At 39.1% G+C, this 25,898-nt stretch overlaps 1 protein-coding gene across 3 annotated transcripts; it reads right to left on the reverse strand.

Moving 5' to 3' along the window:
* Positions 1 to 3,886: 3,886 nt before the first annotated feature.
* On the reverse strand, positions 3,887 to 25,676 carry ZBTB25 (zinc finger and BTB domain containing 25). 3 transcript variants are annotated; one of them, XM_004370945.2, is made up of 3 exons: positions 25,508 to 25,676; positions 12,995 to 13,174; positions 3,887 to 10,701 (listed from the first exon to the last, which is right to left on the reverse strand). In XM_004370945.2, exons 2-3 carry the CDS (start codon positions 13,165 to 13,167, stop codon positions 9,567 to 9,569), a joined length of 1,308 nt encoding a protein of 435 aa, XP_004371002.1. In that variant the 5' UTR covers positions 13,168 to 13,174; positions 25,508 to 25,676; the 3' UTR covers positions 3,887 to 9,566. The 3 variants fall into 3 exon arrangements, with proteins under 3 accessions (XP_004371002.1, XP_023582041.1, XP_023582042.1); XM_023726273.1 differs by lacking the exon at positions 25,508 to 25,676 and having other exon boundaries at positions 3,887 to 5,220; positions 9,758 to 10,701; positions 12,995 to 14,282; XM_023726274.1 differs by lacking the exon at positions 25,508 to 25,676 and having other exon boundaries at positions 3,887 to 11,485; positions 12,995 to 13,126.
* Positions 25,677 to 25,898: the final 222 nt, after the last annotated feature.

Genomic DNA, 25,898 nt, shown 5'->3' on the forward strand with positions numbered 1-25,898 from the left:
AAAAGTTCCACTATTGTACTTCTCATAATAAATTAGTACTATATTACTGTGGACCAGATGCTAATATTAAAGAAATAATACTCTGTAGAAAAAAAGTTTTAAGCTAAATTAAAATATGTACTGATTATTAATACAGAATAAATGTTATACTGGCTTATGTTTTATTTTAGGCTATATTATTTATTCATGCCTGCCAAAAGTTTTACTCTGTTGATTGCATACTGGACAGACTTTCAACGACATGCCTAACAGTCCACCTCCAGCCAAAAGGAACCCAAACACCTAGAACTTGATTTCAGTTTTATGAAACCCTGTTTTCTCTCCAGTAATAATTGGGCCTTTTGAAAGACTACTATCCAAATGTTGGAACAACTTAAAGTTGAAAGTGCCTTAAGAGTTCTAGAACTTTGCTTTGTTCCTAAGTAAAATGTCTTATTAATGTACAAACATTGTACAAAGGGTATTTAATATTTCACAAAATTTAAAAATTAGTTTCATTAAATCACATCTTTCTAGTAAAAAAGAAAAGGATAACACTACTTCTTGCAAAACTTGTCCTCACAAGCAATTCTGCTAATCCTCTTTTAGACTTATGTTTCATGCTGAAGTTTGGGGTCCCCAACTCCTTTTTGAATACCTACCTTTTTTTTTCTTCTGGAAAGCTTGTGGTCACCAAGCTTCCTGAGCTAAGGAAAGAGAGTATATGTGTGTTTGAACATGAATACGCTATACACACTATACATTCACAGGTATATACGTTCACAGAAAATCCTCAGCAAAGCTGGGTACAGGCACCATGAACAATTAAGGAAAATTTAGGTAAGGGGGGAACCCTGGTGGTGAAGTAGTTAAGAGCTATGGCTGCAAACCAAAAGGTTGGCTGTTCGAATCCACCAGCCACTCCTTGGAAACCCTTGGGGCAGTTCTACACTGTCGTATAGGGGTGCTATGAGTCAGAATCGACTTGATGGCAATGGTTTTTTTTAGGTAAGGGGAGCATGGTGCAGTGACTCTTAGCTTTGAAAACCCCTTTAAAATGTCTCTGTAAATTCCAACCTATCATAACATCAGTAGTAGCTGTGTCCAGCAATTTCTGCACATTAGCAAGATGAGAAGCGCTTTTCCAACCACTTCCTCTGTGGCTAATCTCAAATAGAACTTTCGTCTTTATCTTGATCTTTATGATTGTGCAATTACAGGGTAGAGATTAAGCCTTTTATACCCTTTTCACAGCTACACTCACAGCCATAAAACCCAGGCCTTCCACTTCCCCATGGCAGATGCTGTCATTTGTACACGTGCACTCGAATTTTATTCCCAAACTCCTCCTTTGACATCTGTACCTTCAGGTCAGTGTGGATATCAGTGGCTCTCTGGGCCACATCTGTAACCAATCACAACTAATCAGAGGCGCCAAAGGCACGCATGTTCTAACCAATCAAATATCCTCAAGTGTAGGCTAGAGTGCTGAGGTTTCACGTGAAATAGCCATTTGTAGCATAAGAACTTTAGTCAGAATATCACTTCTCTTTAAACGAACCATCCGAAACCTGGCACTTCAATCCTCCTGATCAAAATAACCAATAAAAACTGTCCTTGTCTTCTGCGTATGGCTGAGATGGATAGAATGTCAGAACAATTGGTCACTACTCAATTCAGGTGAAAAAAAAAGTCAACCTGACATTCTAATCTTTTATCCAAATGTTCTACAAACAGCCCTATCATTAATTTGCCTGATTTATGAGTGAATTTGTTTAGAATGATATTTTTAATTTTACGGGTCTCCTCTACACCCTATTATAGATGTCTGGCCAATGTTTTTCCTGACCTGCAGAAGGATTAACAGTGAATAATGACAAGCATTATGGTTCACTAAGGTCTATGACTTTTTTATATTTATACTGGTGGCATTTTTTTTTTAAATTAGGGTATAATTTACATACTGTAAAATTCACCCTTTTTAGTGCACAGTGCTACAAATTTTGACAAACATATAGAGTCGTGTCACTTAGGGGGTGTTAATTTTATACCTTATTCTGAAATCATTGCGTTTTATACCACCCCTGTACTTTGTTTCTTTCTCCCGTGGAGCAGCTGGTACGTTCCAACCGCTGACCTTTTGGTTAACAGCCAAATGCTTTGTGGGATAAAGACGTGGCAGTCTGCTTCTGTAAAGATTCACAGGCTTGGAAAGCCCATGGGGCAGTTCTACTCTGTCCTTTAGGGTCACTATGAGTCAGAATCGACTTGATGGTCATGGGTTCAGAGGTTTCTTTTCTTTTTTTTGATTTTATTTTTTGTACTTGTAATTTTGTACTTGTAAATGTAATTTCCTGACTGTACCAGTGAGACCTGCTCCTTGCTACAGAAATTCAAAATAAGAGCTTCTTAATCTGGACATTTAAACCAGAAGGAAAGGCAGGGCTGCCAGGCACACCCGTGCAAACTCTGCAGAGCCCAACCCTAATCGCAGCATTCATTTGATGGGTGGCGCCCCTAGCGTTGCGTTGTGTGTGATCTGCATGGCCATACACTGTGGCTCTAAATGAAGTCGCCAGAGTCTGAGAGACCTGCAGAACCGTGGTGATGTTAACAATGAAGCAGGAGATGATTAAACAGAAAAGGAGTCTTTCCCGTATGTGCTTTGCTTCCACACTTCAAAAATACTGTGATAGAGGGAACGGGAACCACTGAGTTCTGCACCAAACGTTGCACATATGTGAAGGGAGAGCAATGCTGGGAAATGAGAACTGGCCCCGTAAGAAAACTTTTGAGACTCAATCCCCTAGAATCTCTGGTCTGCATTTTAAAACCTTTTTCCTTACCTTTGCAAATGTTATATTTTCTCCTTCAAAAAGTAACAGGTGTGTCTGTATTGGCTAAAAAAACTACCGTAGGTTTTCAGATTTTCCTCCCTATAAGGCACTTACTACAAATGCTAGTTACCAAATATATATATATAATTAAATGCTTATCTACATACGGTTCGGACTGCATGGTGTCCACTACAGAAAACGTGGCAGAACTAAATTCATGGGATCTCATTCCTCAAAGGCCTATTTGGTCTACACAAATCTGACAAAGACCTTCCTGAAACTAAGTAATAACACTGACTAGACAACTACAACTGGTAAAGGCTACTTTCTCAGGCCTCCTTCCTGAGGCCTCCCTGGTTCCCAGCAGTCACCAGGGCAGCCATGCAGAACACCCCTTGGGGAGCACTGCCGACCCCTAGACTTCTGACATGAAAGGACACCATGATTTTCTAATAGCTTCAGGGAAAATACTTTATTTCCATTATCTTGATACAATATCACCAGCTTGTTTCAATTAAAAAAAAAAAAACTTTCAGCATTGTACAAACATTGGAAGAGAATGTATCTGAGGGAAAGTGGGCTCATTCTCCAAGTTGGCTAATCGGTTATAAAATAAACTTAATAGAGTATTTAGTGATTAGATATTAAGTCCTAGAATAAAATTAGTAATAATGTTGCAAGCAGAAATGATGGGAAAAAACCCTGAAGGCAGACTGTGTTCACTCAGCACAGAAAAATAAGTTGAAGGTGAGACAGCTATATAAAAGATAAAGGAGGTCTAAGCTTACTCAGGAGCCCTGGTGGCGCAGTGACTAAGAGCTACAGCTACTAACCATAAAGGTCAGCAGTTCGAATCCACCAGCCACTCCCTATGGGGTAGTTCTACTCTTTCCTATAGGGTTGCTATGAGTTGGAATCGACTTGACAGCAACAGGTTAAGCTTACTCAGAGAACAGAATGGTTGGAAGTGAGGGAAGAAAGAAAGAACACCAGCTTCTGTTGAACCATAGTTGAAAAAGAAAGTCATTTAAAAAAAAAAAAATAGTGGCTTACCTCACAGGTTGATGATGAAAAAAAATAAACAAGAGGCAAGAAATAAGCACAGGAGTATTTACTCATGGATTTATCTCTTGAGCAGGCAGAACATCAAAAACTGAGTTTGGGCTGCTTGATTAGAAGAGCTCGTATGACTGGGACCAAAACTCCATGGCCTTGCTGTTAATAACCTGGATCCTAAGAAATGCTCACTATAACAATCACAGTTAATGTTCTATTTTAAAGTTATCTGAAGCTATAATATATTTACATATAAACTGGAAGCATCTTGATCAAGGAGGGACATCAAGATATACGCACTATTATGGAATTCTATGAAAATTCCCATTAATCATGACTCTATAAAAGAAAGCAAGATCTAAGAGGAGCTAAGCACTGAATAGTGAATTAAGCAAATAGTGATGCCAAATTTGAACATAATGTAAAATCTATTTTTTAAAGGTACACTGGTGCCACCTTTTGGCCATATTAAAAATTTACCTCATAACAAAAATACGAACCTACAGTCACATTTTATTTCATGAAGAGCCCTCTTTAGAGACACAATTATTTAGTTCAAAAATAATATGAATAGATTTAAAACTACCTTGCTGCTTAGTATATCTGTGCTTTTTAATAATTACGTTTTTTATCTTTTAAAGGCTGAGATAAAGGATAAGTAGAATGTAATTCTGAATTAACACATCTCATATTCCGTCAGAACAGTATGAACTCCAAAAATAACTGGGGCAGAAATCCCAAATTTAACTTTCTTTGCATCCTTTAACTCTTGACAACTATCACAAAACTAATTTTAACCTTCTAGACCAGGGTTGCTCAACTTCAGCACTAGTGACATTTTGGGCTGGATAATTCTTTGGGCGGCTGTTCTCTGCACTGTATTATCTTCAGCCAACATCCCTCGCCTCTACCCACTAGATGCCAGTAGTAACCCCCGCCCCAGTCCTCAAGTTGGGACAACCAAAAGCATCTCTACACTGCTAAATGTCCCTGGCAGGATGGTGAGGAGAGGGTAGTCCGGAGACGAGGGGAGGGCAAACTGTCCAGGTTGAGAAACACTTCTATATTTTCTTTCTGAGGTGGCAGGGGGAAGGGAAGAAATACAGTAGAGAATAAACAACAGAAAGGAGCAAAGCAGAAAACATCTGGAAAACGCCTAGATATTACTTTTCTGTCTAGAGACAGTAATTAGAAAGCACTTGATTAGTGCATCAATATTCTATTAACACTGATCATGGTGATAAGAAATGGGTTCAGTGGCGCATTTTGCATTACAACATTCAAAATGCTACCCAGCACAAGAGATTACTTACCTCAATACTAGGAAGACAAGGTTTGGCAGACACTGCTGTAAAATAAGAACACAATCTATAAGCTGAGCTAATAAAAGGTTTTGTCTACGACTAAGTCACATTAGTTTATTTGTCATGATAAAATACATTAAATCCACTGTTTCGCTTCTAACCAGAGGATACAAAACTTTCTAAAGAAATGTTTCTGGAGCAAATTCACAGTACATCAGGTGGAAGAGTTTAATCATACAATGTATTATTGATTTCAGTCTATTTGCTATGTGTTTTGTATCTTGCAGATTTCTTCAGTGGACTTTTTTTATTGTATACATTTTTGTAATCCAGGTTTCTTTAAAGTACTTTGAGTTGATATTTAATCTAGTCTGACAAAATCACTTTGGCACAAAACAGAGGTGTTGGTAACAATATCAGTTGCATCTGGAATAATATCTACTAAGTAATCAAGTGTGGCACAGATACATAATGAAGAAAATGGATTCTTCCAAGTCTTGAAGACAAACATCACAGTTTGTAACTCCTCGTATTTAAGACATCCAGGCTTGGGGATTGTGTAACCTCACCAGTTTTCAAAGAGTCCAACCATACAAACACAGAATTACAGCAGAAAATGATCACAAATTTCACTCTTAATTTAAAGTAACTATAATAAAACACCATACAGCTACATTTAGTTTAAGACATACAAAGACACTAGTTACATTAGGAGAACTCTTAACGTGGCCTATTTTTACTTCAATATCTACAAAAAACTGATACTTATCATTAAGAGTTTGAGTTACATCAAAAATTTGCCTGTGCACGTAACCTTTAATGGAATTATACATTTTCCAAACTGTTTCCATGATTAATATAATGTCCCTCAGTTTTAAGTGAAGCCTTTTTCAATACTAAAAAAAGAACATAATGAATTACTGTTATTCCCTGCTCCACTTCCTGTCCCTATCCACTGTTCATATAACTGAGATGAAAGAAATGTGAATGTTTCTTCATTGTTTTTGATCCTTTCCCTGTGAGTAAACAGTATGTTTGGGGGAACTTTCCATAAAGCTGAAATTGGCAAGGCTTTATTCCCAGTAATACCAAAGAACTAATGTCCTCCTCACTGAAGGCTAAAGAGAAACACTGATAATCAAGCTATGGTAGAATTCTAGCAACATTGCTTTTCTAGGGTAGTCATAAAAAGTAAAAATGAGCTTTGTCAATTAGTTATTGACTATTAAAGAGTGCATGGCTGCATTCTAAGATGTTCTAGAATTTACAGGTTGGAATACCGAAGTTAATAGGTTTAGCTACAGAATAAATGTAGTTTTCTTTATATGGCTGGTTTTATCAGTGATAACTCAGAGAACTTAACACAATTTTAATACAAATCCTCACAACACCCCTGTGAGGTAGGTATTTCTTATACCTACTTTACAAATTTGGAATCAAAGTCAGAGCAAGGCATAACAATATCAAGAGTCATAAATCAAGAATTTTTGGTTTTCTTATAAGGCAGACTGCACTTATCACATTCTGAGTTCTGACAATATGCCAATAAGGACAAATACTCAAATAGTCTGTTTTTCTCCAGAAAACAACTATATGTGGGATCTCGAAAGTAGGGAAAATTTTAAGCTGATCCAAGGGGAAAATGTCTGTTTAATATTTGCTTGATACGTTGATGAAAGTGCATATAGCATTTCCAGTTTTACAAGCTTGGTAATCATTAGGCAAACCACAATTATATTATTAGCATACTGGCTAAGATTATAGCTCCATTTTGCAGATGATTTAGTCCAAGCCAAGGAGTTTAGCTGGAAGAAATTTATTTAGACAAAGTAGATTTTCTTAGTGAGGAATCATATCTTAAAAAAATAGACTTAGGGCACAGTGTTAGGCCTGTGAAAGTTATTTTTAAAAATACCCGTTGAATAAACAAAAAAACAAAACTGGGTTCAGTCCTCATACCCCTATTCACTTGCTCTCTGGAACCAAGCTTTTGGGATTTTATTTTTTTTTTGGTAAAATGAAGTTAACATTTTTCTACTTCCCAAAACAGAACATTATAAGGATTAAGGAAAGAACATTTGCTTTGAATTCCTAATATTAAAAGGAACCATGTGAATAAGAATAAAAACATGGCTAATCACTCCTTTCTTAACTGCCAACAACACAGATATACCACTGCTTGCAATGAGTGTTGTCTATCACGGCCAGTGGCCACAAGCAAACTCTTACCATTTCTCTAGAGTCTGCCCTGAATTGCTGCCTTACCCTCCAACCTTTATACATCCCTAATTCCCACCCTTAGCTACACATTTCCTGTGTCAAGGACTAATGACTGGGCAAGTAGGAAAAAATATAGAAGAGGAAAACCAGGAAAATTGTTATCTGAATGAGAACAATAAAATTTTCCTTGAAGGTGGCTAGTGAGCGTACTCTAAATAGCCTAAGATACATGAAACCAGTGTTAATATTTGTGTACCTGTATTTTGAAAATTTCTTCACTGGGCCTTTTTTATGGTATATATTTTTGCAATCCAAGTTTCTTTTAAGGTGCTTTGAGGTGATATTTAATCTAATCTGACAAAATCACTTTGGCACAAAACAGAAGCATTGGTGTCAGTTAATGTCAGCTGCATCTGGAATACTATCTCCTAAGTAATCAAGTGTGGCACAGATACATATGAGATGAAATCTTTGAGAGCAGTATGAGTTTGAATAATTGCTTAAATGGTTTGGTAGAAAAAAGTTTAAGACTGGATGAAGTCCTGACACATTTGTTTTAACCATTCAGTACAACTGATCCTATATCCATAACTACTTAGAGTTGCTCTCAACACACATCAATCTTGACCCCAGACAGCTTTGCTCACTTGTCTAAGGCAGAAACTCAACTGCTAACCTGCTCACCAATGCTCTCCTTCACATCACTTTGTAATTCACCAAAACTCACTGTTTACCCAGAGAAAACCTTTGGGTCCCAAGAATTAGCTGTATTACTCTTGGAGCACGCTCCCGACTGAACACTGATGCTGTTGAGTATGTCAGGAAATGTCCTCAGAACTGTTCTGTCAGGAGTGTGCTCCAAGAGTTTTTATATGTGGTTAAATTCTAAGCCTCATAAACCAAATTTATTAGATTAAAATATTTGTGAGACTTAGAATTTAACAGCAGGGCAGCATACAAAAAAGATGAGGTTATTGTGGAGCCTGTCTGTTGTTAGTCTTGACTAGTATTTGAAATTAAAAAATTTCAGAAACAATTTAGATCCATTCTTTGCAGTGAAGTTTGACCAGCTATTTCCCAGAAGAACAGAGAAAGATAATTTATCATTTATTCCATCAACTTTAGTTATTCTTTTTGTTTAGCTTTGTGAGTTCCACCATTATAAAAGGGAGCTAAGTTTATTCATAGAGGGAAATCTATAATCATGGTTTTAAACATAGCTCTAGAACACTGAATGTATCCATTCTGCTGGTTTGATAGCCAGAAAAAAGTGAAAACTGTGCCACTGAAAAATTACTTTTTCAAGTCATTTTTAGAAAATTAACATCAACCCAGGCCACCTTGAAAATCCTCTGACATTGAGGGTAGAAAGATGATTTGTATTTTATCATTTTCCTCTTTAAACTCATGTAAACCTCTGGTTGTAAAAATCTCAACTTGCTTTAAGGTCTTTAAGAAAACACTCTAGATTAATATAAGAAGGCTGGGGTGTTAGTCAGTGCAGGTCTATCTGAATCTTCCTCTCTCTGTGCTTATCTGTGTGAATGTACCCTACTGTTTCTCTCTTTAAGATTTTTTGTCTCTCTCTCTTCCCTTTATTTTTTCATTAAAAATGAGGTATGCACAATATTGAGAAATAAATGTTATGTAAGATGTTACAGAGCTAGTAAGTAAAAAGGTAATCTTAAAGTTATGCATGATTTGGTATGCATTATAAGTATGCGTTAAAATAACCATTAATTTCCTAAGTGGCAGAAAATATTTTGAAATAATCCTTTGTAGGGGCTTAATTCATGTGAAATAGTCAAAAGTGGTCATCTGGAATATTCTTTAAAACTGACTTCATTTACTTATATTCAGTTTGATTTTACTGGCTCTATAATCTGGAATAACATAAAAATTCTATAATTATTCACTGTAAAGTTTTCATATTTCTACATTGATTCCTGATTTATAAATTGTGATTTAACTTATGATTACACTTTAATAGCCATGTATTAATATAATATGTCATAATAAGAAGACCTAATATATACAACTTTAAAACTATGGGTAAATGGTAAAGAAGAAAAAAAAAAGTCAGTAGAACTTGAGGAAAATAATTTATGAATAAAAAAATGCCATGTGAATCTACTTTTTCAGAATTCGTATAAAAATTCTGAAGAAGCTGCTATTCAACAAGGATAGTGTCCACATTGTCTTGTGTGAGCTCTGGCTGTAAGGCACAAGACGAGTCTAAGTGGTCTTGCGACAAGCGAGAACTTTTCATGGGTACATCAGACCAGGTGTCACAATACGGCTGAAATCTCTGGGCCAATGCATTACCAAACCTTTGGCATCGGTTATATCTGTAAGATTTACCTTTGTGCGTATACATGTGTTCCAGCAATTGGCTCTTTCGGAGAAATTTATGACCACAGATGGTACAGCTGATTTTTCTTTTCCTTGAAAAAGAAAAATTACAGTTTAATTCTACTGGCTCTGTGTCTTTGGAGATCAAAGACACTTGACTGATCTGCAAAGGCTCTGTGGTGTCCCGGTTTGAGTGGTCAGGCTGCTGTTCATTCTCCTTGACAATGAAGGAGCTGAGCCTGGGGCATTCTACAGCCTCGCTATTTTCACTGAGGGGATGTACTTCACCAAGGTCATTACTTTCCAGAATGGAGGCTGGGACACCGAATGGGAGAGATCCAGACACGTGGGTATGGAGGTGTTGTCTTAGGTTATTACGGGAATCAAAACGTTCCCCACAGTAATGGCATAAGTGTATTTTGATACTGCTTTCGGTGAAAGTGGGGCCTGTCACCTCTGAAGAGGGTGAGAGATGACTCTGGGAGATCACAGATTCTGGGTCACATCTCTCCTGCTTGATGGACACTGGGGGCTTCTGGTGCTCCTCCAAGGCCTGGGCTGCAGGGTGGGCCCTCTGCTGGTCTGCAGTGCCATCATCCAGCCCAATAGCAAGAGAGAGCTGCAACTGGGGGTGGTCACTCTGGGCAGCAGCTCTGTTTCCACTGTTACTGGAAGGAGGTTCTTTGACCTCTAGCCCTTGTTTGACAGCTGTTTTTTGGGTCGTTGAGATCTGAATGCCATACAGATTTGAGGACTGCACAGTCTCTGGTGAGAACACCTGATTCATCTCAGTCGCGATATGAGAAAGGTAGTCGGCGTGAAGAAATCGAATCCCTTCCTCCAAACGACTATGATCCACAATCTGTTTTGGCCCTTTCCCCGTATACATAATGTGCAACAAATAGCTGAATATGTCGGGTTGGATGTCAGTTGGTTGTATTTTTATGCATTCACTGTTAAAAACAAAAAACAGACCCAAACAAAATGAAACACAACCTAACTGGCTTTTTAGTTAACATATCTAGTCTTAGGCTAAAGTAATTTCTTCCTAAGAAGTTCAAACTCAGCAGTCTGCCTGAATGAAACACAGGAATGAACGCTAAAACCTTTATTTTATGCCAGTTTTATGGCACAGTAACAGCTCTTCCTGTATTCAATCTACTGTAGGAATCCAATAGAAAGTTAGAAAACACAGATAGATACTCTGGTTAGTTCAACATTTATTAATTGCCTCCTAAGTGACATGGACTATGCTAGGTGCCAGGGAGTAGAAAAATGAATAAAACAGGTAACCTGCTCTTAAAGAAATTGGTAATATTAGAATTTAAATTACAGTAATGTTACCTTGGCTTTCAAAATACGTTAAAATATCTACTCTTTAAATCACAAATGAATACAGCTATAACTTTGAAGAGTTCTAAAATAACCCCAAACTCAACTTTTACATATGAATCTAGAATTCAGGTAACAGATGGGAATGACTGTGTAACAAGAAATCATGAAACTCCCTAAAAATTTATGGTAGAGTCAATTTGAGGGAAGTGTTAGATGTCAAGAACAATGGATTGGTCAATGGACTTACCTTCCCTGAAGTAGAAGTCTGTGTGTCAGTGCATCAGCGTGCACTGGGTGTCAGTAAGCTGGCCTTCCACTTCGTTAGTCCTGACATCTCAGGACTCCCTCTTCCTCCCTCGGAGTCCACTCTTAGCTCTCATACCCCTCCCCTGCTTATATGGTCTGTGGTAGGGGTTTTAGATCAGCAGAGAGTTTTGTACTGAGGACTTTCAATTGCTTAATAGGGAGAAACCACACAGCAGGCCTGCCACCTGTATATCTCCTTGATTTAGTTTTGTGCTGTGCCTGGCACTCAACAGGTACACTGACGGCTGAACCAACTCACAGCTTTCAGAGGAGACTGATCTGAAGGTAGTATTTCTAATACGGTGAAGGAAACTCTTTGGCACGGCAAAATGGCTGCCCATGACCAGTGGCCCCTACCCTCATACCCACTCTCCTCTTTGTGCTATACATTCCAATCATGCTGGTCTACTCAGTTTTCTGAATGTGCTGTCCTGGTTTGTATCTGTATAGGTTTTCATGCATTTTTCCCCCTTTACCTGCTATGCACATTCTTGCCCTCCTCTACAAAATCTGGAAAACTTCTCCTGATCCTTCAAGTTCTCTAAATAGGGCTGCTAACACCGTAGTCTACATTATACACACTTCTATTATAGACTTAGAGTAATTATTAATAATAGCATCAGCTAATAGTACAAAGTTCTGTTTTATGCATTTAAATTTATTAATCCATTTAATCTTCACAATACCCATTTTACAGTCAAGGAAACGGAGGCACAGAGAGGTCAACTGCATTGCAATTATTCATTTTACATGTATCAACTCTCTACTAATGATGAACTTCTTGAGGGCTGGGAGTATAACTTACCTGTTACTGGGATCTAGCACAGTGCCCAGCACTTAAGTACTTAATATATTTCAATGAATGAACAATAAATATATATACACACACATATATATATAAAATGGAAGCTAGACTCCCAATTATTTCATTAAGGTCCTTTAAAGAAACAAATGGTGTTTTGTCACTTTTAAGCTAGTATAAATTAAAAGGCTCTTTATCAAAAGCTCCAAATCTGAATACCAGTTTCCTGTTCTCCCTACACACCTATTGTGTTGGGGTAACCCAATTTCAAAAACTCAAATAAAAAACTTTTTGAGAAAATATCTGAAACAAAATGACTTTCGAACTCTAATATGGAATATAAGGTGGCTAGAATTATGACACTAGAATCTCATTACAGAAGTAGTATGGACCAGAAGTCAACAAGTTAACGATTAAGCGCGTAGACCTTTAGCTTCAGACAGATCTGCATCTGAGTCCAACTTATTGGCTGTACAATCCTGGACGGGCAAGTTACCTAACAACTCAGTCTCAGTTTCCATTTCTCTAAAATAGGGGTAATGGTAGTATTTACATTACAGGGTAAATACTCAGTGCTTGGGTAATAAGCCTTTAATACACTTTAGCTATTATTATTATCATTCTTATCTTCCACCATGGATCCAATACGCTGAAATGTTTGATTACAGATGTGCCAAAAAACAGTTACAATTTTTTCTATTCAAGTTGACCCATAACAAAAAAAAAAATCCCCGAAATGATGTTATAATGGGCTCACACATATTGCAATACAAAAATTCTGACTTACAAAAACATATCCTTACCTTGTTTGGTGAATAAATATCATCTTGAAATAGTTAGAAAAAGCAGCCAGCACCGCTCTGTGGGCTTTGAAGTAAACATCTCCAATAGCAACGGTGCAATCACACAGAAAACCAAACTCTCGCTGCATGTTCAGTTGCTGCAGAAGGACGAGGCTATGGCTAGCAGTGTCCATCGTGGCTCTGTGAAAAAGGACAATACAGACAGGTTTTTGTTTGTTTTGTGTTAATTGGCTGCAGTTCACATAAACCTATAAAGTAGCAAGGAGACCTAAATTTAGATGCAATTATATCTAATAATTTTCAGTACTGTTAATTTTACCCCAAACCTAGTTAATGTTAAATGCGGCAGTTACCACAAACTCTGCTGACCATAAGATATGACCTTTCTTCACCTGGTAAGAGAGTGCTTGGTATGAGAGACATGGGAACAAAAGCAGGGCCTGCCCTTTTCTAGCTATGTGACTACAATGTTTCTAATTCTGTTTCCTCATTGGAAAAATGGGAACGAGGTTACTTATGTGAAAAGCACATTGTAAACTTGCAAACTACAATTCAAATGTTAGCTATAAATGTTAACAATGTAACAGGGTGTCCTGGCTGGGCTACAGCTGTCACTACTCCCTGGGGATCCTGTGTGCTCATGTGAGGGGCACTGGTCTCCCAACTATCACAGAATGTTTAACTTATCAATCACAGTGAGTTCCGGAACCCTTAAAATAGATGCCAAGCGACACCCCTGATTTACAAGGGGCCCAAGCCTCAGGGGAAAGAACCTGAGCCCTGATCTTAATTAGGTTCAGACACGTACAAACACGGAGGTCTCGGAAGGAAGCAGAATGCAGGATGGGACAACTGGGCTTCAGTGGGAAAAGTTATGCATATGCAAGAACATGCAGGAGAATTCTGGCTGAGCGGCCAATGTAAGCAGCAAGGCCTTGACATTAAAGAGTGCCATGGTTCCAGGCAGGTAAGAGGCTATACTTCCCCACCTTCCCCACACTAGCTGTGCAGACAACCCTGGTGCTTGAAGGAGAAGGTGGCTACAGTATAAAGGGCATCGCTGGGTGGCTGGGAGAACCTCCTCTGAAAGAGCAGATCCTGAAAAGACAACGAGGCTTCCTTACTTACCAGAAAGACCACAGTCTGAGGAGGTCAGCTGTGGGGGTGTGGGGTCGGCTGTCTGGAGACAGGCAGTAGCTTGGGCAGCAGACAGCGGAGTGATCAATTATATAATAAAAATAGCTAATACTTCATAGTGCTTCTTATGTATCAGGCAAGAAGCCCTGGTGGCGCAATGCTTAACTGTTCAGCTGCTAACTGGAAAGGCCAGTGGTTCGAACCCACCAGCAGCTCCACAGGAAAAAGACGTGGCAGTCTGCTTCCATAAAGATTACAGGCTTGGAAACCCTGTGGGGCAGCTCTACTCTGTCCTACAGGGTCGCTATGAGTCAGAATTGACTCGATGGCAGTGGGTTTGGTTTGGGATGTATCAGGCACTGTTCACTCATTTAACTCTCAATACAACCCTACTTGAATATTAAATGCATTTTACAGATGAAGAAACTGAATCAGCACGGGTAAGTAATTTACCTAAGGTCACACTGCACAGCAGAGGATTCAAACCCATGCACTCCAGCTGCAGTACCAAATTTCCTCCCTCCCCATCTCCCAGAGGTAACATGACCTTACACAGCACCCACAAACTGGAAGGGCCTACAGAACAGTCAGGTTACAGATAAAGGCACCTCTGGGAAGCCTCAGGAATATTTGGAAAGAGGATCAGGGAGAAATCTGGGTTTCCTGATGGCTAAGCAAATGTGAGACAGCAAAACATTTATGCTTATTAGTGGGTGAAGTCTAGAACATAACTGGTAAAGATAACAGTAATTATTACTGATAAAACATTGAATCTATTTTTATTAAAACTACATATTTGATGTACTGACTGTTCCTAATCTCCAAGACATTATTAAGAGAAAAAAGTAAAGCATAAAATTTTATAGAGAAGACTATTATTTACATAAAAGGAGTGGTTATTTTTTTTAAAGGTGGGGGAGGAATTTACACATAAATATATTATTGTTTATGTACATACCTCTGGAAAGATTCAAAGAAACCTGTAAAATGTTCACTTCTGGGAGGAGAACTAGGGAGGAGGGGGTCAAGGGTGAGTGGGGAACTTTTAAAACCTTTCTATTGACGTTTAATATCATAAATACATACCTACATATACCCCTTTTTCCCTCTTCATTTTTTAAAATTATGAAATATTTCAGATAGACAAATAGGTACAGAGAAGAATGTAACAAACACCCATCCATCCACCCACTATTCAGCACAGAAAATAAATATTACAAACATAATACAGACCCCTTGGCATATCCTCCTCATTCTATCCTCCCACCCACCTTGCCTCCAAAGACAACCACCATCCTGAATTTGGTGTTACGATTCCCTTGTACGTCATCACATTCTTTCTGCATATGAATATATCCCTAAACACAGTATCATTCTGCATGTTTAACAATTTTATATAAATAATATCATACTTTAGGAATCCTGCAACTTGCCTCTTTTTTAAACTCTATACTCATTCATTACTTTTAAGAACCCTATATACTCAAATCTAATAACTTCCCCATCCTCCTCCTATTAAAACAAAATTCTTACCCTTACCATCTCGTTTTAAAAGCTTTTAAGCAGCACTAAAATAAGAAATAATAAGATAACAGAATCTACAGAGAATTGATGATATGCTCTAAGACTATAAACAAAAATCCAAATTGTAGGTATTGTTCCAGGAGGCCATTTAACCGAGTCACTATTTATTGTATTTACCACGTTTCTCTGAATTCTAACACCATCAATTTACAGGGAGATTAAAAACACAAAACTCTATATTAGACATTTCAGTATATAAAAAAGTATCTTAGAATCAATGAAATAGCTCAAATGGAAGTATCTTAAATTAGCCTTCCAAATTGTCTCAAAAAACAATCAACCCTCAGATCATAAACGTTTTCTCCAGTTCTTCCTATATATAGTAATGCATTAGTATAATGAACCATTGAATCTTATGGAAATGAGAAAAGGAAGACTAAAGTTGTACATACAAAAAATCTTGTGGTTAATGGTCTATGAGTAACAGTAATTCTTCACTTATTCAACATTTTTGAAGAGAAATTTAATAAAGAAAAAATATTTGAAAGCATGCATTGTGCAAGGCACAGGGATAGGAAAAAAAAATTAGACACAGATCCTGCACTCAAGAAGATTACAGGCTAATAGGGGAGATAAAACATAGTAATTACAATATGAAGTAAAAAGCGATAAGTGCCGTAAAAGCAGTTCAGAGAACACACTGAGGGGGAAATAAATAACAGGTGACCCAATGGAAAATAAGGCATTTGCACTGACTTAGATGAATAGGCAGAAAATGAGCATAGCTTCTAGGCAGAAAAAATAGAATGAGTAAAAGTATAGGGAGGAGTATAAATACATAGATAACAGTTCAGTTTGGCATGTAAAAAAAAACAAAACGAGAAGTAAATAATGAGATGGGGTCAGCTCAGAGGGTACTGAACATTAAGACTAAAAAGTACTCCAGTTCTGCTCGAAATGGAGAACTACGTAAGACATTTGAGTAAGAACAGCATGATAATTACTTATTTTGTGGGAGGGAGAATAGCATAGTAGTTATAGCTCAGACTCTGGATTTAAATTTCAGCTCTATCACTTACTAGCTGTGTGATCTTAACAAGATACTTAACTCTCTGGGTCTCAGTTTCTTCATTTATAAAATATGGATAATTACAGTAACTACCTTATAGGTTGTTCTATGGAGTTAATAAGATAAAAAGCATATAAGCACTTAAAGAGTGGGGCCCATAGTAAGTGTTCAATAAACACAAGTTATCATCACCACCACCAACACCACATCATAGAGCTGTGATTCAAGATTACTACAGCAGCAATATATTAAAATGATCAGCAAGGAAAAGTTATGGAGAAAGACCAGCTAGTGGGCTACTGCAATATTCAAGTAATGGCAGTGGGAATGAAGGAAGAACTGCAAGAAATATACCAGATGTAGAACTGATGTGATTTGGTAGCAGATTGGATGTGATCAGCCACAGAGATAAAGTCAAAGAAATCCAACCTATTCATATGGAAGAATACGTTCATTCCTTCAGCTCATATTTGCAGAGCAACTGCCATGTGCTAGTGTTGCTATAAAGGTAGGGTCCCGAAAAGCCAGAGAAGAGGCACAGAAACTGGCTTGGTAGAGAGAAGTTGTTTTGGACACAGTGAGTTTGAGATGTTTATCCCCAGGACACTTAAGTAGAAATGTTTAGTGATCAGTGAAAGCAATATACAGGACTGGGGCTCTAGAGAGGGAAGGGCTAGAGAAAGAAGAGGCCTCTGAAATGATAAATTTAAAGTCACCAAGAATGGATGGAAACCCCAGTGGTGTAGTGGTTAAGTGCTATGGTTGCTAACCAAAAGGTCAGCAGTTCAAATCTACCACGTGCTCCTTGGGAACTCTATGGGGCGGTTCTACCCTGTCCTATAGGGTCACTATGAGTCAGAACCAACTCGATGGCAATGGGTTTGGTTTTTTGGTTTTAATGGATGGGACTACAGAGTGAAATGAGAGGGGAAAAAAGCTAAGAACGAATTATTGGAAAACACAGAAAAGGCACAGTAAGAGAAAGGAGAGGAAATAAGAAAACACTGTCACATGAGGACAAGAGAAGGTAAGGAAAGGCAAGAACTTGGGAGGCGGTGATGATGGTGTAAAATGCTGCAGAGAAACATGGGAATGAGGCCCACTGCAAACACCCCCAATTGTGGTGAATAAGAAGTTCCCAGTGACTTCTGACAACAGTTCAGGAAAATAGTGAGGGCAAAATATCTGACTGCAAGGGTTTTTAGACAGGAAAGATCATGAAGGGAAGGCACAGATAAAATAGGACATTGTGGGAAATGCAGATCAGAGGGAGACTTTCAGGCTGAAGGGGAGCGGAGTCTAGGAATAAAAGCTAAAAGGGATGCAATCGAAAGTATAACTGTAGCAGTTTTTCTGATAATGCAAAGGACATGGCTGAGGTGGGGAGAGGGGATTTGTGAGTACTCTTTTAGATGACACTGACTGATTTACAAATCCTGAAGTCAGTCCATTTGCAGAAGGAAGATAAGTTTAGACCTTGAAAAAAAAAAAAGAAAGCTGGAATAATAATCCCTGACATAACATAGACATTTACAGAGAGTTTTCATATACATTAATTTCTCTTCTTTAGATTCAATAATTTCTATTAATCTATCAAGTTCACTCTTTCATCATTTCTAATCTGGTATTAAGCCCAGTCAGTGATATGTTTTATTTCAGATAGTGTATTTTCAGTTCTAAAATTTCCATTTCATTCTTTTAAAGATTTTTTCTCAGCTGAGAATTTTCATTTGTTTACGTTACACTCTTTTGCTTTACATTTTTGAGTACCGTTGTAACAGTTACTTTAAGTATTCTCTGCTAAATCCAACCTCTGGATCATACTGGTGTCAATCTACATTGATTAGGGTGATGGTTTCTTATTTCTTCATACGTGTAGTAATTTTGGCTTATATCCTAGACATTGTGTGATTAATATAGTGGAGACTCTAGATTTTGTAAAATTCCTCCAAAGAGTGTTGATTTCTTTTCTTTTCAGCAGACAATTAACTTGATTGGACTTAAACTTCGAGTTCTACCTTCCCTGCAGTGGGCAGCAGCTGAAATCTCTGTTCGGTTTTTTCTTTTTAGCCTTAGCTGTCCTCCTGGAGGGTGCTGCACACATGTAGTTCAGCTAGGAGTTGAAAAGAGATTTGAGCAGAGTTTATTATACTCAGTATCTGGGGTACCCCCCAGGTCCTTTCTAGGGTATCCCCCTTCTCTTTCCAGCTATGTGGTCACTCTGAACTCTGTCATCTCTTCATTAAGTAAAACTGCAGGTTATTATCCTAGTTTTAGCCACCCCCTCACGTCACCAACCACGGTGCCCTCAGGCTATAAACCATAAAAATAGAAACATACCTAGTCCTGTTTCCTTCTTCAAAGTGTAGACCTCACTGCAGGTTCTGCCTACTGTCTGTCACTCTGCTATGCCTACTGGGAGTTAAAATTTTTTTTTTTTCAAGTTTATAGATTTAGCTATGGGAGAACTGTCCTGATAGGAATTACTCAGCCATTACTCTTTATTAACAGTTCTAAAAAGGTTTTGTCTCAAGATTCATTTACATAAAAAAAAAAATAAGACTGCAAAGAGCTACTGTTTATATGGGTTATATTTATTGATATTTATCATATTAGAAATTAAAAGAGAAATTTTTAAAATATTTATTAATTCATTTAAAATAACAACAAACCCATTACATATTAACATAAATAACATTTTTCCCTAGAAAGTAATTGTTTCAAAAAAAAACTGACAAGCGTGGCGTTGTTTTACATTTTTGTAAGCCTCTTTAGCATCTAGCTTAAAAATATATAGCTGGATTCTTATATCTGCTTCTGCATTCAATACGTTGCCATGAGTTGTTCTGGTTAAAGTATATGAAGAGAACTGAGCCTTGGAAAAGGGAGAACCTTATAGACCCAATGAAAGAGTTTCAGGAATCTCCAGAGTTCCTCGGACCACTCTTTGAGAACCACTGTCCTGCACTATTTTTTTTATCCTATGAGGTAGTAGAGCAAGTATTATGAGCTCCATTTTATTGTTAAAGAGCCATAGGCTCCAAGAAGGCAGGAAAAGCACCCGAAGTCAATTATTATTAAACGGTGCTGCTAGGACTTCAAAATTGACTTTAAGCTCAGTCCCCTTTTACAAAACCTCCATCTACACCTTCCAACATATATAGATAGTAGATTTTCAAATATGTTTAATCAAGTTTATAAAATGAAATCTGTTAAAAAACAACTAATATGCATAATATATTCATTCAAACTTATTTGTATAATAATAAGCCTTTGATGTTTTAAGGCAACACAACTATATTTTACCGCATCAATAGCTCCAATCAATTGCAGCGTTACTAAAAACATTTTCTAATGCAGCCTATTTTGCAAATTATTACCTAGGCTTTATGTATAGCCTTTGTTTATCATTTCTTTGACCATCAATTTTATTTTCTCTATTATACGGAATAGCCAATGTCTCCTGCGCATACAGAAAGATATTAGAACTTACATTTGAGAATTTTTGGTGAAAAATTTAAGATGTAGAGAAGCTGCAGTAAAATAATTTATCATTTTATTATGTTTACAAATACTAGAGCCAAAATTTTACTTGGATCCACAATCAACACCCATGGAAGCAGCGGTCAAGAAATCAAAAGATGTACTGCATTAGGTAAACCTGCTGCAAAAGACCTCTTTAAAGTGTCAAAAAGCAAAGAGGTCACCTTGAGGACTAAGATGCGCCTGACACAAGCCATGGTGTTTTCAATCGCCTCATGCATGAAAACTGGACGATGAATAAGGAAAGATCGAAGAAGAACTGACACCTTTGAATTGTGGTGTTGGCGAAGAATACTGAATAGACTATGGACTTCCAAAAGAACGAACAAATCTGTCTTGGAAGAAGTACAACCAGAATGCTCCTTAAAAGACTACATCTCACATACTTTGGACATGTTATTAGGAGGGACCAGTCCCTGGAGAAGGACATCATGCTTGGTAAAGTAGAGGGTCAGTGAAAGAGAGGAAAGCCCGCAATGAGATGGACTGACAGGGTGGCTGCAACAATGGGCTCAAACACAGCAACAATTGTGAGGATGCTGCAGGACTGGGCAGTGATTCGTTCTGTGTCGTACACAGGATTGCTATGAGTCAGAACCAACTCGATGGCACCTAACCACAACAGAGCCAAAATGTAAGAGTGCCATATTTTAAAAAGATTTATGTTATCAAAGTGACATTTATATTATAATAGGTTTAGCTTTGATACTTAAGAGAGACTACTAAAGCCTTATTTGCTTTCTAGATACAATCACTTTGGATTAGCTCAACTGAAGTTAAGATGAAACAGTTTTATACCGGTAATTGTGTTTTTCTAATTCAAAGTTAGCTTGATAGTCATCATCTCTGATTTATTTATTTATTTTTAAAATCTACTGTATTAGTCTGGACTCTCAGATCTAAGGTTGCCAGAACAATGTGCTGGACTACATAGCTCTTCACTCTCTCAGGCTGTTTAAGAATTCTCAATAAAAAAGGAATGAAGGACTAGGCCATCTGTTCTGTAGGAAAACAAATGGTGTTAGTTGTTTTCTCTGTAGGTCTTACCACTGTGACTTTATGGTTAATTATCATTAAGACAAGGAGACAGGAAAGTTGTCAGAGGAATGTGTACAGCTTTTTTGAGCTATTTACTCATGGTTATAAATACAAAGGTAAAAGCAGAAATATTCAAAGTGCCACATGATACAAGACCTTATACAATGATTTTAACTTTTTAACGGTACTTTCACATTATTGTGTGAGGCGTAACATTTGATTACCTAGCGAATGTTAAGAATGTTTGTAGAAATCATTTTATCCTGGAACAGTAGCTCTTATCACTGGCTGTACTGTAAACACCTTCTATGCAGAGCTACACTGAAGCCTGAATTCTACTCCAGACTAAGCCAAACAACTGCTGGGGGTGAGGTGCAGATCCTTTTTTAAAAAGCTCCCCAGGCGATTCTGACGCAACGTTAAGAACCACTGCCTTATAAGAACAGAGGACTGAGGAAACACAAGAGAATATTTCACACTCTCAAATTACAGAGAAAAAACCCAATTTCACAAGTGTTCAAAGCATGGGAATTACACCGATTATACTGAATGAGCAAAAACCAAAAACTGTAATTTAAACGAAAAACTTGGCCAGATGAAGAAACAAAAGTGCTCCCAAGCTACTGGAGTGGTTATGGGGAATGGGAGGAGAAAGGATACAACATTTTCAGACTTCCTTTTTAAAAGTATTTTGGAAAGAGAAGTATTTACTCTTATATTTCATTACGCCTATTTTCACCATATCTAAACATGATATGGAAATTCCAAACTGAAAATACGGTTCAAAGTACAATCTGCAGTAATCCTGGGCATCTGCTTATCCACTGAGAATGTTAGAGAAGAGGGCAAGTAGATGTGGCAGATGACACAGGAAAAACAGTTACGCTCTAGAGACCTTTAACAGAACAGGGAAACGTTAGTTTGGGGCCTCTTGCCTGTTGGCAGACAGAGTTAACCTTCTATATCTCTAACCTCCCATCTAACCAACACTGTGGGATGCCTGATAAAGCCGCACTGCCAGATAAGTAAGAATGTTAACATTGGTGAGTATAAATTGCTAAGTGATGGAACTTAAAAAAAGCAAAACCCTCTGGAGGAAAGGAAAAGATTTTTCTTAGTTCATTAAAAAATAAAGAAAAAAAAAAGATATTCAAAGGACAGGAGAAAGTTGGAAAACAACGTTAGTACACTTAGATTACAGTACAGGTAAGAATGAATGTAACTTCTCATCAGTATGATGAACCAATATTTCCTGTGTCACAGAACAGTTCCACAAAAAAGTTAGTTACCCACATGGGCTGATGAAACCCTTTGCTTGAAATGCCTGGAGTTTTTCAGAAGAAACAAAAAGTCAATGTATCATTACTGATTTTTAACCAGAGAAGAAATGAATTAGAAAAATTTCAAAAATAACTGACTTGACACTATAAATACTTTTTCCAAGTAAGGCCAAAAAAAGAATCATCATCATCTTGCTAGTAAAGGGAAAGAAGTGTAAGTAAATTCAATTAATAATCCTAAAACTGATGTTTGCTTCAAATATCTTCTTTCCTCTTCCTCCACTCTCCCTACACAGGTTCAAGCAGAAATAATGTGAACCTTAATAATAATCTTAACAACTGTTTTAGTTATAATCAAAAACCTTAATAACTGTCCTAGTTATCATCAAGAGCTATCTTTATAATGAGTAAGTACTATATGGCAGGCCTTGTGCTAGGCACTCTAGGTGCATTATCTCTTTTAATCCTCACGTGATCACACGTGTTGTTTTTATTTCCATTTTACAGATGAAGAAAATGTAGGCTTAGGACACACAACTAGCAAATGGTATAAAGTGGGAATCAAAAAGCCAGGTCTGACTCCATAGCCTGTGCTGCTAACCATAATCTGAAGCAGTAATTTTTCTTAGTGTTCCCCTCAAAAGGCTTAAGTTCTCATGCTATTTGGAATAAAGAAGCAAAAAGCGGGCACAGGAAGTGGTACAGAAGTACTTTATCATTTATTAAGATAAGAACACCTGTGCTGCTTTTTTTGAGACAAGACAAAAACCTGCAATAGTATAAAACTCCCAACTCTTTTCTGGCCCTGTCATTAGTAAAATGACCAAGTTTTTCTTTAACAAGATGGTCAAGCACCACCTACGGATCACAGTACTAAATAAATCACTTTGGTTCAGTGGTGGGGAGGGCATTATGCAACACTTCCCAGCACTGCCCTTGCCAGGATATTTTACAGCCGAGGCACTTGGGCCCCTCCTCTCAGCTAGACAGCCTGGCTCCTTCGCATTCCCCTCAGGAGATAGGGTGGAAGCACACAGCTCCACTTTCTAAGGCGTAGAGGGCAGCTGAAAGTCCTGCTCGGCCTCTCTGGGCAACCACAGGCACCAATAAATCAGCCACAGGCGATTCTCTCATCCCCTTCCCGGCTTGAAGTGGTAGCAACATATAACGCAAGACCACTGACTGGACTTGGGAGACAAATGATCTAGGCTTAACTGCTACTGCAAATGACTGCATCACCACGGCCAGGTAAATCTCTCTGAGCCTCAGTCTCCTCATTTGAAACATGCAGACAGTACCACCTCCTTTTTGGTAAGCATCAAAATTCATCTAGGAAAGCTATCACAGGGCTTGGCCCACTGCAGGTACTCAATAAAAAGCAACTGAACCTGAGCAGAATCCATCTCCACTATATCCAAACAAGACATTTGGCGTAGGGCTGGGCAAAAAGGTGCAGCAGGTCACATGAGGTCCTTCCCCACTTTCTTCCTGACCATCCTTGTGATGTTTCCACTGTTCTCTGATTACCTTCCAAGCATCAGAACTAACCTATTCCATGTCCTATCACATAAGTGTTCTGTTCCCTATTTAGGAGCTGATGTCTGATAATGGATTCATAGTTTACCCTTCACTAAAACATATCCAGATTACTAAAGAGGACTTTGATGCCTTAACCCAAGGAGGTAATCAATGTTGAAAACGTTGGTTATTCTTGCAAAGAAATAGGGAAGGAATTTTTTTTGGCGGGGGGGGCAGGCTGTTAGCTTGAAAGTCCATTATAGGCAGCCTATCCTACCTAAAAATAATGCCAACTCTATTCCTTAAAATAAAAACCAGAGCCATCACACACTGGTAAACCCTGATTTCTCAGCAACCTGGTGGATAGTTCTCTACAGTAAGTGGGTTAAGCTGGCACTGCAGTCCTGGTGTGGTAGAGAGAGTAATGAATGACCAAGGAGTCTGGAGCCCTGGAGTCTACTGCTCCTGTGCTGTAGGGCCTCCATCAAGCCACTGATCAAGCCACATGCTCTTTAGGCCTGGTATCCTCCTCTGTCAAATAATAGGGCTGAACTGGATTTTCTAAGGCCTCTCTCAGCTCTAAAATCTGTGATTCCAAAGTGTACTTTACACACTTAACAAAATCCTGTGAGAGAAATCAACGGCTCTGTCAAAATGACTTGAGTCTCCAGAAAATGAATGCCAAATTTAATCCCTTGGGAGGAAACTGGCGTTAATGTATTAAACATGTATTAGGCTACTGTCAAGTTCCAGGTACAGAGGTAGGCGCTACATAAGAAATCTGATTAACAGCTTGATTTCTCCAAATAATGAGTGCTAGAGAAGGCGGTGATAAGAGGGCAAGCTTCAAAAAGAAAAACCGGATTTGCTTAGAACGAGACTAATATAATTTTAAAAAAAGGAAAGAAATGAATAATGGGGGGGGGGGGGAGGGAGAGACGACTTCCTGCTCTAGACACTGGATAATCCCAATCTGGAGAGGAGCACAGCGGCCACAGCGTCCCGGCAGCCTACACCTGGAGACCCGCGAGTTTACAGGAGGGGTTGACGCAACTGCCTGGGAGATGCCGCAGGCCTGCGGAGTTTTCCCGCGCGGGGTCGCACTCCGGCCTGCGGCTGGTAGGACTCCAGTGCGGCGCCCTCGCGCTCCGTCCCCTCCAGGGCCCGTCGGCTGCCCAGGGCGGGCAGCGAGGGGTGGCTCTGGGGCATCCTCCACCCAGCGCTCACTCGTGGTTGCCATTTTCCTCCTCTGCCCTGACATCTCAAACGGATCAAAAATACCCCATTCCCAGCTACTTGCATCTGTCCCGCGACCGGCGTAGCTGCAGGCCACTGCCCCAGGCGGCTCGCAGCGGGAGGGTCTGAGCGTGGAGCAGCCCACAGAGGCTGAGCCGCGTCGCTTACCCAGATGCCGCCGCGGCGGCGGGCCGGCTCCTCCGTGCGGGAGGGGCTGGCTCCCGCGCCGCGCTCGGCACGCGGCAGCGCCGGCTCACGCACCCCGCGGCCCGCTCTCGCGCGGCTTCCCGCGCCGGGCGCCCAGCGATGGGCCCACGTGACCGTGCGCCTGGTAGCCGGGGAACGGGTGTGCAGGCACCCGAGTGTTCGTGCGTGCGTGTGTGCGTGCTTACGTGCGCTCCCGCCGGCCCAAGTGGCCGGGCGGGGGTTGGCCAGCGCTCCGGGCGCTGCCGCCACGGTCCCCAGTCGTGACTCTGTAGGCGGAAGCGTGGGGACGAACCTGAGCGTCACAGTCTCCCCACACACAACCGCGTGACACAGGGACTTTCCCCAGGGTGTG

This window comes from Trichechus manatus, unplaced genomic scaffold (genome assembly GCF_000243295.1).
Source record: "Trichechus manatus latirostris isolate Lorelei unplaced genomic scaffold, TriManLat1.0 scaffold00010, whole genome shotgun sequence".
Classification (NCBI taxonomy): Eukaryota; Metazoa; Chordata; class Mammalia; order Sirenia; family Trichechidae; genus Trichechus; species Trichechus manatus.

Coding starts and splice junctions, on each gene's coding strand:
- ZBTB25 (XM_004370945.2), bottom strand. CDS start 13,167: ATGGACACTGCTAGCCATAGCCTCGTCCTTCTGCAGCAACTGAACATG. Junction 10,702..12,994: donor ATATTTATTCACCAAACAAG/GTAAGGATATGT, acceptor TGTTTTTAACAG/TGAATGCATAAAAATACAAC.